We start from the raw sequence: 13,519 nt of genomic DNA, 5'->3' as shown, positions 1-13,519 counted from the left end.
AATTTCCTTCAATGGGAAATGAGAGCAATGGATTCGTATAGAAAATTTTTTAAGGGGAAATAAAAACTATCATATTTTGTTAGAACATCATTTAGGGGCAGCTGGATGGCTCAGAGGTTTAGTGCCACCTTCAGTCTATGGCGTGATCCTAGAGTCCTGGGATCAAGTCCCATGGCGGGCTCCCTGCATGGAGCCTGCTTCTCCCTCTGCCTGTGTCTCTGCCTGTGTGTGTGTGTGTGTGTGTGTGTGTGTGTGTGTGTCTCATGTATAAATAAATAAAATCATTAAAAAATAATAAGGTATCTTAAAAAAAGAACATCATTTAGGTGTTTTTCCCTACACTTTCTTCTTTCCTTTTCTATGACTTTTGCCCCAGGAGTCGCTAGAAATAGTGGTTTAATTGAAACAGTGTCCAACTAAACATTATCAAACACAAACCTCTGAGTTCCAGTCACTAATGTGCTTTAAGTATTTTTCTTTGCTAATTACCCCTCTTATTTTTCTTTATCTATTTATCTTTTTGGGTTTTGTCAGGACATTTCTTTCCCATCTGCATTTCTACTTTGTCTATTTTCAATATTTTACGTAACCTCACATCAGTTTTTTTTCATCTCAGATTTTGCCAGTCAGGACCAACAAACAGATATCCACCACTGAAAATGAATTTACCAGATAATTTAATTAGAATTTGAGAATCTTGTACCAGAAGTTCTTTTTCTGATAACAATGATTTCTTCCAGACTATGCCACATAAACTCCTTAGGTTCTTTGTTAAAGGGAATCCACTGATAAATTAAAAGATACATCTTAATTCATTCTTTGTGAGATATAAGAAATTAGTACTTCCTACATTAGAATGACTAGATGCTATTTGGGAGAAAAATGGAAGAAAAGAAATATTTGAAAAGTTGAGTGATTAGAAATATTTTACCATGTATGGAGGTGATATAATACACAGGAAAGATTTCAGAAAGTCTTTTAACACATTTCCAGTCAATTCGATACATTTAGAGAAGCTAATTTTTCAGTCCATCAGACCTGAATTAGGTGATAGAAATGACTTGGCCAAGAATGTTTGTCTACACTTAAGAAAACAAATGAAAGAGCAAAGTGATAGCTCAGAGCCATAGACGGATTTGACAGAGCCTGGGCTAGAAGCAGTACTTCCCCTATATCCATGTTGATGCTTGTTCCTCAGAGCCAGAATTGTTTTTCATGTAGCAGCATTTAAAAAAAAAAGGAAAAAGAAAGAAAGAAGAAGAGCAAAACTAAACAAAACAACACAACCACAAAACTTCCCTTCTCTTTGTTTATTCTCAAATTATATTTTCTACAATCAAAGAGTAGGTTCTAGGCAAGAGAATGTGGTGAAAGAGAGATGTGCAATTTTTACCCATCCCTTTATAACATAGACTTTCCTTTCCCTTTCTCCTTTCTGCCTCTACTGGCAGTTCAAATGGACATAGTGCAGAGCTATCCAGGAACATATATATACAATGGCAGAAAAATGAGTGAATAAGTCACAACTACTAAAATCATGGCAGTGCTCAACTGACATACCAGCTCAGAATTTTATGTGAATGAGAATTGAACTTCTAATTTAACTATTATTTTGTGTTGCTCTTGCAGGAATTGAAATCATTATCTAACTAATACAAACCTCTAGAATCAATGTCCAAGATTACTGTAAGTCTCCATAGAGCTTGCCCTGGTCTTCAGATTTGCATTCACAACTGCTTCTTTCTTATAGGTATTTAAGAACCAGGCAATCTAGAATCTGCACTCCTGGTGGACCAAACTTAGTTAAATATGTGACAATCACAAACCCTTTAGGAGTTGTAAACATCATTCATTACTAGTTGGATCCAAATTCATTCAAAAAATTCCCCCCTCCATCATTAAAAATAACTAATATTAAGCTATAATCAGAAAAGAAATATTGATCCCCAGGAAAAGGTAGATGTAATCTTGAATTTTATTTTACACTCAAAAACAAGATTCCTCTTGAAAAAAAAAAGAAAGTTTTATCTATATAAAGAGATAATTATTAGCTAGAATTTAATTAATTCCTGAGAGGTTATGCCCAAGACCAAGTTATGACTTTAAAATTGTGATGACAGTGTTTAAATAATCACAAGCCTCTTGAGACCTTTTAAAATTGCCATAAACCTCCTATCTATCCATTCCATGTTCACACACACACACACACACACACACACACACACTGCAGCTCTATCAAATGCAGATGAAAGATATTTAATACAAAAATATTTTAAAATAAAATGTAAGCATTAGTCATATTTATTCTTTAAGTTCTCCCCCTGCACCCTAACCACAGAGGATTTTTCCAGGGGCTATTTTATAGCATTCAATCCCCAGCTTCACAGCACATGTCTGGTTTCTCTCATTTCTTCCCCATTCAAATTTCTCAGCTCTATCTCTTCTCTCCTGGAAAGACCTCAAGGACTCCATATTATCCTGAACAATGAAAATGCAAAATGATTATTTGGGGGTATCTGGGTGGTGCAGCCAGTTGAGTATCAGACCCTTGATTTCAACTAGGGTCGTGATGTCAGGGTTGTAAGATCAAGCCCCACATTGGGCTCCATGCTCAGCATGAAATCTGCTTGAGATTCTCTCTCTGCCCCTCTGCCCTGCACTTTCTCTCTCTTAAATAAATAAATCTAAGAAAATGAAGAATAAAAGTGCTTATATAAATAAAGTCTTTTTCTCATTTTCTACCAGAGAACACTGAAACATCATGTTGCATCCTGTATGTGTTCATGCCCTTTTCTTCCCTCCTGCTTTCCTAAAAATGATCCACTAAGGTATCTTTATGCTTTGCAAAATTTTAAAAATTATTTTGTGCTTAAATGTTCCCATTAGCCTTAATACTGATGTTCATCACACAGGTTTTACAACTGGGCAGATTTCATCTGAAAAACTTATGACAGACATCTTCATCTTTATGAGCCTGGGTTTTCTCATGTTTAAAATGTTCCTGCAGAATTGTTCTCTGAGGATTTTACAACTTAAAATGTACATAAATATCTTGCCGTGTGTGAAGCATATAAGGCTATCACAAGAAAATTTTAGTGTCTACCTCCCTTTTGTTTAATATTTAGAAAAAAATCCCCAATTAGGAGTGTTGGTATTTGTCATATGACCAGCTGCTCTAGTTTTTGTCCAGGTAGCCATTTACCCATATCTCACCACGCACTTATTCCTACTAAATAAGATATTGATTGGATTCTAAGTATAAATAGCAACATTTTGGCTCATTCCTAACACCCAAAATAAAGAGTCCTACCTATAAAGAAGTCGGAAAACTAGTACGCCTTCAAAAATAAGTGAGGTAGATTGTTGCTTGTGTTTATAAGGATGACTATTTTTCCCTATAGTATTTAACAAAAACAAAACAAGATGAAGCAATCAATTCAGCCAATTAAAAGTTTCCTGAAGACAACTCAAAGATTAGTAACATGGGAGCTAGGAATGGTGTAAGCTTCTCTTCCCTGTCTTCTTTATTTCTCTCGGTAATGGCCTTCCTCACTGCTTACCATGCATTGTTGGGCCCATTCTCCATCACTGCCTCCAAGCCTCAGTAGAACAAGCTGCATTCTAAAGAAAGCCAGTTACTCATTAAATTTACCTTTCCACCAATGCAGTACAAGCATATGCTACCATATGGTATTATGGCATCAATTATACATTCATTTGATAAAAAGGGGTTTTTTAGCCCCCTTTTTTTGGGTTGTTTTATATTGTGGAGGGGATTTTTTATCTCTTTTTTAGAAAAGCCCAAAGGTAATGAATGTAATTGGAGACTCCTACATTATGCACGTGATTGATAGCACTTCTCATTCCTTACTTTTCTAGGCCATGATGTCCTCTGTATAGCTGTTGAACTTCTTAGTGGTTAAATATTTTTCATATATTTGATTAATAAAGTAACTGTCATTAAATTTGACATACTGAACTTTTTTCATGTAAGATTTTATCAAAAACTCATTTAAAAAATGTCAGGTTAATATTATTAAACTCATTTTACAGTTGAAGGAAGTCAACCTTAGAAAAGATAATTACTTTTCTCAAAATCAAAGCTACTAAGTGACCTGGGTGAGATGAGAAATCAGATTTGACTATAATTCTCCTGCCTTTCTAACATTAATGGCTTCCCTCACAGTTCATCTTGTTTCATGAGGTGGATGAAATATCATCTCACCTCACAAAGTGATTAAACATCTACAACAATGCATCAAAAATGTCCATACTTTCTAGGTTCATGGAGGCAATTTCTAATAAATCTATTACATTTGGCTAGAGAGAGAACCAGGTAAAGTGGGTTTAGTTCCACAAAGTCTACACAGGTTAGTCCTTTAGTGCTAAGCAAGTTATCCTCTTTTGACTTCTTCATCTTTAAAATGCATGACTGTCAGGGTCCTAGTATTAAGTCCCACTTCTGGCTCTGCATTCAGTTGGGGGTCTGCTTGTCCCTCTCCCTCTGCCTTCCCCCATTTCATTCTCTCTCTCTCTCTCTCTCTCAAATAAATAAAATCTTTAAAAAATAAAATGTATGAGTGTCTACTACAGTATATCTTAGGTCACTTCCAATTCAAATACTTTGCCCTTTTAATATCTTAATATTAGGGGCACCTGAGTGGCTCGGTGGTTGAGCATATGCCTTTGGCTCAGGTCATGGTCCCAGGGTCCTGGGATCAAGTCCTGCATTGGATTTCCCCCAGGGAGCCTGCTTCTCCCTCTGCCTATGTCTCTGCCTGTTTCTCTGTGTCTCTCATGAATGAATAGGTAAGTCTTTTTTTAAAATATTAATAAAATTGAGAAAATAAAATATGAATAGCTTGCCTTATTGGAAGTTTAAGATAAAAACTTTTTTTTTCTGAGAGCTTTGTGGAACTCAGCTTTTGTTCAGCAATGTGGGGGACAAGTGGAGAATTACCCCCATGTACTTTGGGACCTTGATAACAGGAAATTGGGCAGCACAATAGTATATGTGTAAACAAATGGGATGATAGAAAGATAGCAAGAACATAGGAACAGGCAAATTAACGATTAATGATCAAAATTTGAATATGTTTCTATAAAGTTTATACCAAGATGGAAGGAAAGAACTAGAAATTTTGGTTTAGGAAGACAACTCTCATTTGCTGGATTAATAATGATAATGTCCATTTATGTAGTTTCTATCTACCTTGGTTAAAACAAGATTGTTACTCTTCACAGAATTCTTGTCTCTCAGCCACATGCTGAATCATGACTGGAAGTTCATATCACTACTCAGGTTAAGAAGTGTTCATGGTTCCTCATCTATACCAAATTAAATCTAAGGATCTTAGCAAAGCATTCCTTCTCTCCTCATCTGATTCAGTTTAGTATTTAACCACATATTTTCTCACTTTCTTATCCATGATTGGTGTCCCAGGTGCAACCAAGTTATTCTCCAGTTTATTCCTTCATCAGGAAATGCCTTTTCCCCATCCTCTGCCCTTTGAAGTTCTACTCAGCTTTCAAAACTCAGTGCAATGGTTACTTCCTCTGGGAAACCTACTTTGAAAGTCTTAAGCAAAATTAACACTTTTCTTTCTCTGTCCCCAGAAAACAATTTAAACAAATACTTCAACTCTTTCTCTTATCCAAACAAATCTTATGGTAAAATAGTGATGGAAGTTTCTTCATAAATATTACTCTTCATAGCAGTGGGTATATATTTAATCATTTTTAAAACCTGTGCCTTGTCTTCAATAGGCTTTTATAATCTTATTTTGAGCTGTGTTAAATTAACATATGACCACAAATATACAAAGATACTTCTATCAGTAGAAATGTAAAGCAAGAGGTAACTTGTCCTCAGCATAGTCTTGCCTGCATGAAAAGGCTACCAATGTCATTAAATGGAGCAAGTTTTCTAGGAAAAAGTAATCCACTTCCAACCCAATATCATTAGAATAAGTAATGATTTTAAGTGCTTTACAATCCCAGGGAACCTGGATGGCTCAGTCGAGTATCCAACTCTTGATTTCAGCTCAGGTCATGATCTCAGGGTCCTGGGATTCAGTCCCAAGTTGGGCTCCATGCTCAGCATGAAGTCTGGTTGAGAATTCTCTCTCCCCCTCTGTCCCTCCATGCTTGCATCCTCTCTCTATATATATATATAAAATAATGAATAATTTTTTTTAATTGTATTACAATTCCCAAATCAATGGCTACTTCCACATGCATTCTGATTTCCTAAGTTCATTCATCAGAGCATCACATCATTTCTTACGTGCTCCTTAAAACTCAAGAAAATTAATTCAACAATGAAATCACAATTGGACACCTACTTGCAGGATATGAGACAGATAGGATTTATAAAAGAGAGGAATCAGGTTTCTAAGCCAAAGATTTGCAGTATGTCACTTACCTAGCTATTATTCTTCACTCTTGATTAGATATTATTTGGAAATTTATTCTACAATATTTTTATTCTGTTGTTTAAATAAGAAAACACCTTGGGGCACCTGGGTAACTCAGTCAGTTAAACATCTAACTTTTGATTTTGACTCAGGCCATGAACTCAGGGTCATGAGATTGAGCCCTATGTTGGGGTCTGTGCTGAGCATGGAGTCTACTTGAGATTCTCTCTCTCCCTCTCCCTCCCCCCCTTCCCTTGCTCATGCTCTCTCTCTCTAAAATAAATAAATAAATAAATAAATAAATAAATAAATAAATAAATAAATAAATAAATAAATAAATAAAAAGACACAGAAAGAAAGAAATTGCCATCCCTCAAAAAAGGCAAACAAAAAACATTTTTATATTACATAATAAAAGCACAATTAATATAAGCCTTTCAAATTATTCATTTAGTGATTCTTCATGCTGTGAATAAAAAAGTGATTTATGTAGTAATTCAACTTTAGATTTCCTTATCTTTTCAAATATTACATTCTTTTTCTTTCTCTTTATTATTTGGTGGTTCGAGAGAAGAGTCACAATATATAAGAGACTTAATTTTGCTACTGATTTTTTTCTTTTTTTAAAGATTTTATTTATTTATTAATGAGAAACACAGAGAGAGAGAGAGAGAGAATGAGAGAGAGAGAGAATGGCAGAGACACAGGCAGAGGGAGAAGCAGGCTCCATGCAAGGAGCCTGATGTGAGACTTGATCTCGGGACTCCAGTATGATGCCCTGGGCAGAAGCCAGGTGCTAAACCGCTGAGCCACCCAGGGATTCCACTACTGATATTTTCAAGGAGGTACCATTGCCCAGCTATATTTGTAAGATAGGATTCAAAAGCAGAGAGGTTTATATGGTTTACAGTGACTAGAAAGATTGAAAGTTTGTAAAAGTGAAAACTGGGACTCTCTCACATACTGCTAAGCATGTTCTGGAGTTCCCATTTGGTCTATGGTAAACTATAATTTTTACCATTTTAGTGAAGTGGCAAGATGTGATGATAATATTCCATATTGCCAGTGCTTGAGGAAACAACTGTGATGTTACACAAATCTATATGAAACTGATAATATAGGCAATGGAAGCCATTTAAGTATAGAACACTTTGAACCTGGTATTGTGACCACATGGAAAGCAAATGGTCATATGGATGTGATTGTCACAGACATTATCAGAGACAAAACATTGAGTTAACAGGAAAATGATCATGCTACACTGTGCAAATAAATTGATCAAGGAAATGACCTTTTCAAATAAAAAGTTAGCCAGAATGTGTAGGATTGACAGATCAGTGAAGAAATAGTATGAGGATGTGATCCAGAGAGTTAGGCTCAAGATTTCTACTAGAAAGAAAATATAAATTACTAAAAATGAGAAAAAAGAAGAAAAGCTGCCACACTGGACAACTGGTCAACTCCTGGAAGCTAAATTCCTTCTCTCTGGTCTGATTCATCCTAAACATCACCAGATGAATTCTTCTGTTGAAGAAAATAAAAACAGACCAATTTACATGAGTAAATCATACAAAATTAAGATTCCGTCAGTATGTGTCATATGTTTCCTGATTCTCATCATATTATACAACTATTATAATTTCCAGTTTGTAAGAATTCTCTAATATCTATAATCTATCTATCTATCATCTATCTATCATCTATCTATCTATCTTCTCTATCACCTTTCTGACTTTTAAGGGAGCACAGACCATTTACCAAGTTAAGCAACAGAGAAATAATTGCTTTCAAATTTTATATCTGACCTATGGCATTTACAAGATGAGAAGCACAGGCATTAATTAATTAACCAAAACTATAAGGGCATTATATCTAAATAATTATAAATATAGCAACAGAAAAATACAGAAACCTATGACAGGAAATCAAATCTCAAATAGGTGAAGTAACTTTCTAGTTAATAATAAAAACCAGTTCACTATTATTGAGTGAATACTATGTATCAGGCATTATGCTAAGTACTTTATGGGTACTTTTTAAATGTTTCTATTTGAGTATGGTTGACACACAGTGTCACCTTAATTTCAGGTGTATAATGTATTCATTAAACCATGTTTCTACCCAGCTTCCCTATGAGAAAGTACTATATATACTTATCTTACAGAGAAAAAAACTGAGGCAGAGTGAGGTTAAGTAACTTTCTCAATAAATCTGATCCCAGAGTTTATGTTCATAAATATTAATTTTGCTGATAAATGATGGAGTCAGGATCTAACTACAAAGCTCATCTTATTGAACAAATTGAATTTGTTTATACATTATAAAATAAGATGTTTTCTCACAGCAGATTGTATTATTTGGTGTGCAGTCAGCTGTCAAATACCTGATCAACAATATTTTTGGAATAGAGAAAATGATAGTTCTACTCATTCTGTGGCTTCTCCCTTCATAGTATAGTGAAAAAAGTATATCATACCATGTAAAAATAAAATCTTTAAAAAGGGCAGAGCAGGAGAGTAGCTTTTGGGTGCCCTCACAGTAGATCATGTGACTCTTGATCTTAGGTTTGTAAGTTCAAGACCCATGTTGGGTGTAGAGTTTACTTAAAAATAAAAATGTTTTGAATGCATATCATAGTAGGACCAAGAAACTATAAATATTGAAGCCAGACACATTTGGACATCTTCTCATGGCTAAGTAAATATAGGTAAGCAATCAACCTGTGAGTCTTTTCTCATCTTCAAAATGGGGAATGACAATTCTGTAATCATAATATTGGTGGGCAGCTTAAGTGAAACAATATCTATTAAAACAGTGCTTGAACTTTGGTGAGTGTTGTTATTTCCTTCCCTCCTGTCATTATCTGTGTGTATGAGTGTGAGAATCTAAACATTCTTCAGATGTCTAGTGCTCCAAGGAAATATATGATACATGAATGTTAGCCTTACAGACAGGCTTATCATTCCCCAGAACATTTGTTTATTTTTTTAAGTACACATGATCAGATTTCCTTAAAAAAATGACCAATTAGATTCATGATCTTTTAGATAGGTGGGAAGAAAAGCATAAAAATTCTTGCAGTTATTAAATGTTGCTTAAGGATGGGTGATAAATATTCTCTATTTTCTCATAGATTCTTCCAACATCACATTTATTAATTTGTTCAATAAACAGGACCCACAAAATTAACTTTAAAAGAAGAGCAAGAATTGAGGAGTCTGTTCTTAAAATTCCTCATGGAAGGTTTTTGCATTAATAAATAAATTCTATGATTTTTAGGTAAGTATCCAGGGTCTACTGAGATAAATCATTAGTACAAAAAGCATTGCATGAGTACATACTTACTCTATGTCCAGCACAGGGCAATATGAACTAAAAAATAGACTGTGTGATGGTGTAATTTCAGGCAGCCAACCAATTCATGAAAGAACTTGGTGAAATCTCTCTTTTATCTTAAACTTTTGCAATGTGACCATACCTATGGCTTCATATTGCTAATACTAGTCATAAATGTCAATGACATTATGGGTCACTGGTACTTCTGAGCAATATTTTTAGCATATTACTTAAATAGTTCCAGATGACCAGATGACCTCATTCATTGGTTCATTCAAAGACATTCTCTTATATAGAGGCAAAACTTCTAGCACTTCATTTACGTTTGAAATGGAGGTTCATTTAATTTTCTTTCTATGCTGTAATCATCACTGAAGGTTCATTTAGTGCCAAGCTAGTCTGTAGAGATAGAGACATGGACACTGAAATCAGAAAATCGGAGAAACAAGGAAGCTGGTTTTATGTAATTGCTTTTGTGTGTGTGCTTAAACAGTAATAGACTCCTAGATATTTGTTTAAGTAGAATCCAACACACTATTTGTTGAATGTTAAAATTTACAAAACTAGTGATTTGTCTAGTTGTGTGTTTTAGCAGTATTCACAGACAATCTGACTTTCAAAATAAGGATAAAAAACAGCATCTAGTAATAGAAAGGTTGAAGCCATTATAGGGGATAATAGAGAATTAATAAATATAAAAATGTTACCTTGTAGAAAATATTGAACAGAAGTAAGCTCTCAAGTAGGAAAGAAGCTTTGAAATATAAGTGAGAGAAGCATGTCCATTGGAGGAGTGGCTAATTACAGTTCTGTGGCTTTTCTGATTTCATTGGAAGTAACATGTACATATGTGATCACGAATCAGTTCTAATAGTTATTTCATTCAGATGCTGCTTGGTCTGACATCACATAGTACAAGTAGCTATGAGTATTCTGGAGCATGCACACAAAGGATGAACAAGTTCGTGTCTCATACAATCACATAAGACCAACTTCAACTTATTCAGAATGCATTCTTTCCTCTGCTGCATGAGCACTTCTGTTTTCTTATATTACCAACACTTAACAAATTATATTGATTTTTCTCTTTACAGTTTCATGAACTCTACAAAACTATACAATCCTAGAACTCCTTGAGGAATCCTTGGTACTTGAGCAGTACTTAGCTTATTATAGATGCTCGGTAAACATTCAACTCTGCCTATGCTTTATATCTGCAATATCACCTGAAATGTTAACGCCTTTAAAAACCAACTTGTCTTTTGCATTCTTTAGCAGTAAAATATTTACAAACAAGTCAGTGTGTTTATTCTGAAATTAGATATATAGTAATTAATTGTGGCAAGGGAGCGTTTTTGCAGATAAAATTTGAATTATGCTACAAATAGAAAATATCTGTCCCATCCTGAAAAATAGATTAACAGGCAATGATGAAAGGAAGACATGAAAACCACAGAGCCCAGGAGGCTGGCATGTCTTTGATAAACTCTACAGAGTCACAACTTCTTTCGAGGCAAGGCATATGATTTTTGAGAGACATTTGTTGCCTGCTTTAGGAGTTACTATCTAAAAACTAACCAAGTTTTTATGTACTGTTATGGCAGAAGGAGGAAAGTGTCTTATTGAAAGTGTTTCTCACAAGTGGGGAGGAATAAATGGGCATCAGGCATGAGCATGGAGCGGTCATCATGGCTTCCTTCTCCCAGAGCTGACAGCAAGTCTCGATCGGCAGTTTTGGTCATATTATTCTATACCATGGGACTGAAGCCCCTGCATAACAAATGCTATGCTACAGAATTACAAACTATTAAAAGTTAGCTCATGACAATCAATGTGTATATTGACAAATTTGTGTGTGTATGTGAGTACATATATAGCTATACATTGGTTCATAGATATAGAGAAATTTTCCAAAAGTGTAAGAAACTGTTAATAATGATAACTTTGAAAGGAGACAATGGAAGATCAGAATGGGAGAAAGAAAAAAGGGAAAATCTTTTACTTTATACTCTTCTATAGAGACTGGATGTTTTACTATAAGCATGTATAATTTTAGTAGTATGAAAATAACACATGATGTTATAAGTGTAAAAGTGGGTAAAAGAAGAGAAATTATCCACCATACCTACATATCTAACCTCCAACCCCTTACACACTCAATGCACAATCACCTATAGAAATATATATCTCTTGTACCTATGTCTTGAATGTTTTGTCCTTAGATTATAGCTTTTCATTATAAATTTAAAATTGACTTTATTGTAAATGTAGTTAAAATTGGATCCAGTTCTTGTAAATATATCTTTTATTTAATTTATAAAGAAAGATACATTGTAATTTTACTTCAAAAGTACATTTCTTTTGATCAATTTCCAAAAAGCTTGTTTCACATTCTTGTTCCTCAGACTATAAATGATAGGATTCAACATAGGGCTTACAAAAGTGTAGAAAACAGCAATAATTTTAGACTGCTCCACTGACTTGTCCGTGGGAGGTCTCACATACATGCAGAACAGAGTCCCATAAAACACAGTCACTGCCACCAGATGGGACCCACAGGTGGAAAAGGCTTTGTGCCTCCCTTCAGCAGAATGCATCTTCAGGATGGCAATGAGAATAAAGATGTAGGAGATGAGGATTATGAGGAGGGAGTTGGAGAGGTTAAATCCTGCTACCACAAACATGGATGTCTCCTTAATGAAAGTGTCAGAGCAGGAGAGCTGGATGAGGGGAGGGTCAGCGCAATAGAAGTGATTAATAATATTGGAGCCACAGAAGGTCAAGCGGTAGGTCCACATGGTTTCCATCAGGCCACTAAGGAACCCATAGACATATGGACCAACAATCAGGCGAATGCAGACTCCTCTGGACATCTTGCTGCTGTAAAGCAAAGGGTTACAGATGGCCATGTACCTATCATAAGCCATTACAGCCAGCATGTAATATTCCGTAATCACCATGGCAATAAAAAAATAACACTGGACTAAACAAGCAGCATAAGAAATGGTTTTCTTCTCTGATAAGAAATTCACCAACATCTTGGGAGTCACATTAGTGGAATAGCACAAGTCCAAGCAGGACAAACTGGCAAGAAAGAAGTACATAGGAGTGTGGAGGCGTGAGTCTATCCTAATCAAGACCAACATCCCAAGGTTCCCACACACAGTGATCAAGTAGATCAGCAGGAACAGCACAAAGAGGATGGGCTGAAGCTCTGGACGATCTGTTAATCCCAAGAGAACAAATTCAGTCACCAGGGTGGAATTTCCTCTGACCATTTTCTTAGCTGTCAGCATTGTTCACTTAGACGAATTGAAATAAAGTAATAAGTGAGTGAGAAGTCCATCATACATTTCTTCTCTTTTCTCATTTTTCTTTCTCACCCTTTCAATTATTCCTCACATATAACTGTGATCAGTGTCTGTGATTGCAGAAGCTGAGATTTTTAAGAAGATTGGGGCCCCGATTAGTTAGGTGTATGATGTGTAGATGATTCCCAAAAGAACAGCTCCTGTGACACCAGCTTGTTTTTGAATGGGAGATTATGACCCAAAGTTTGTCTAAAAATGGGTTGAACCACACCACCTGTCACTTAGAGTTCACTATAAAATCATGGGCTTCATCACTGAGCCCGAGAATGGTGCCAGACAAAATGGTGACATGAGTTTGAAAACACTTCTGCAGTCAACAGTGTATGCATATTTAGAAGTTCAACTTTTAAGACTTGCACTCAGGGATCCCGGGGTGGCTCAGCTGTTTAGCGCCTG

The 13,519-nt window shown here is 35.4% G+C and overlaps 1 protein-coding gene across 1 annotated transcript; it reads right to left on the bottom strand.

Annotated features, from left to right (window-relative positions):
- Positions 1-12,091: 12,091 nt before the first annotated feature.
- LOC129514937 (olfactory receptor 1030) lies at positions 12,092-13,048 on the bottom strand. Its single transcript, XM_055333629.1, has one exon. The coding sequence runs from the start codon at positions 13,046-13,048 to the stop codon at positions 12,092-12,094; it is 957 nt and encodes a 318-aa protein (XP_055189604.1).
- Positions 13,049-13,519: the final 471 nt, after the last annotated feature.

Source organism: Nyctereutes procyonoides, unplaced genomic scaffold, assembly GCF_905146905.1.
Source record: "Nyctereutes procyonoides isolate TBG_1078 unplaced genomic scaffold, NYPRO_anot_genome, whole genome shotgun sequence".
Taxonomy (NCBI): domain Eukaryota; kingdom Metazoa; phylum Chordata; class Mammalia; order Carnivora; family Canidae; genus Nyctereutes; species Nyctereutes procyonoides.
This window is presented reverse-complemented; position numbering and strand designations above follow the sequence as displayed.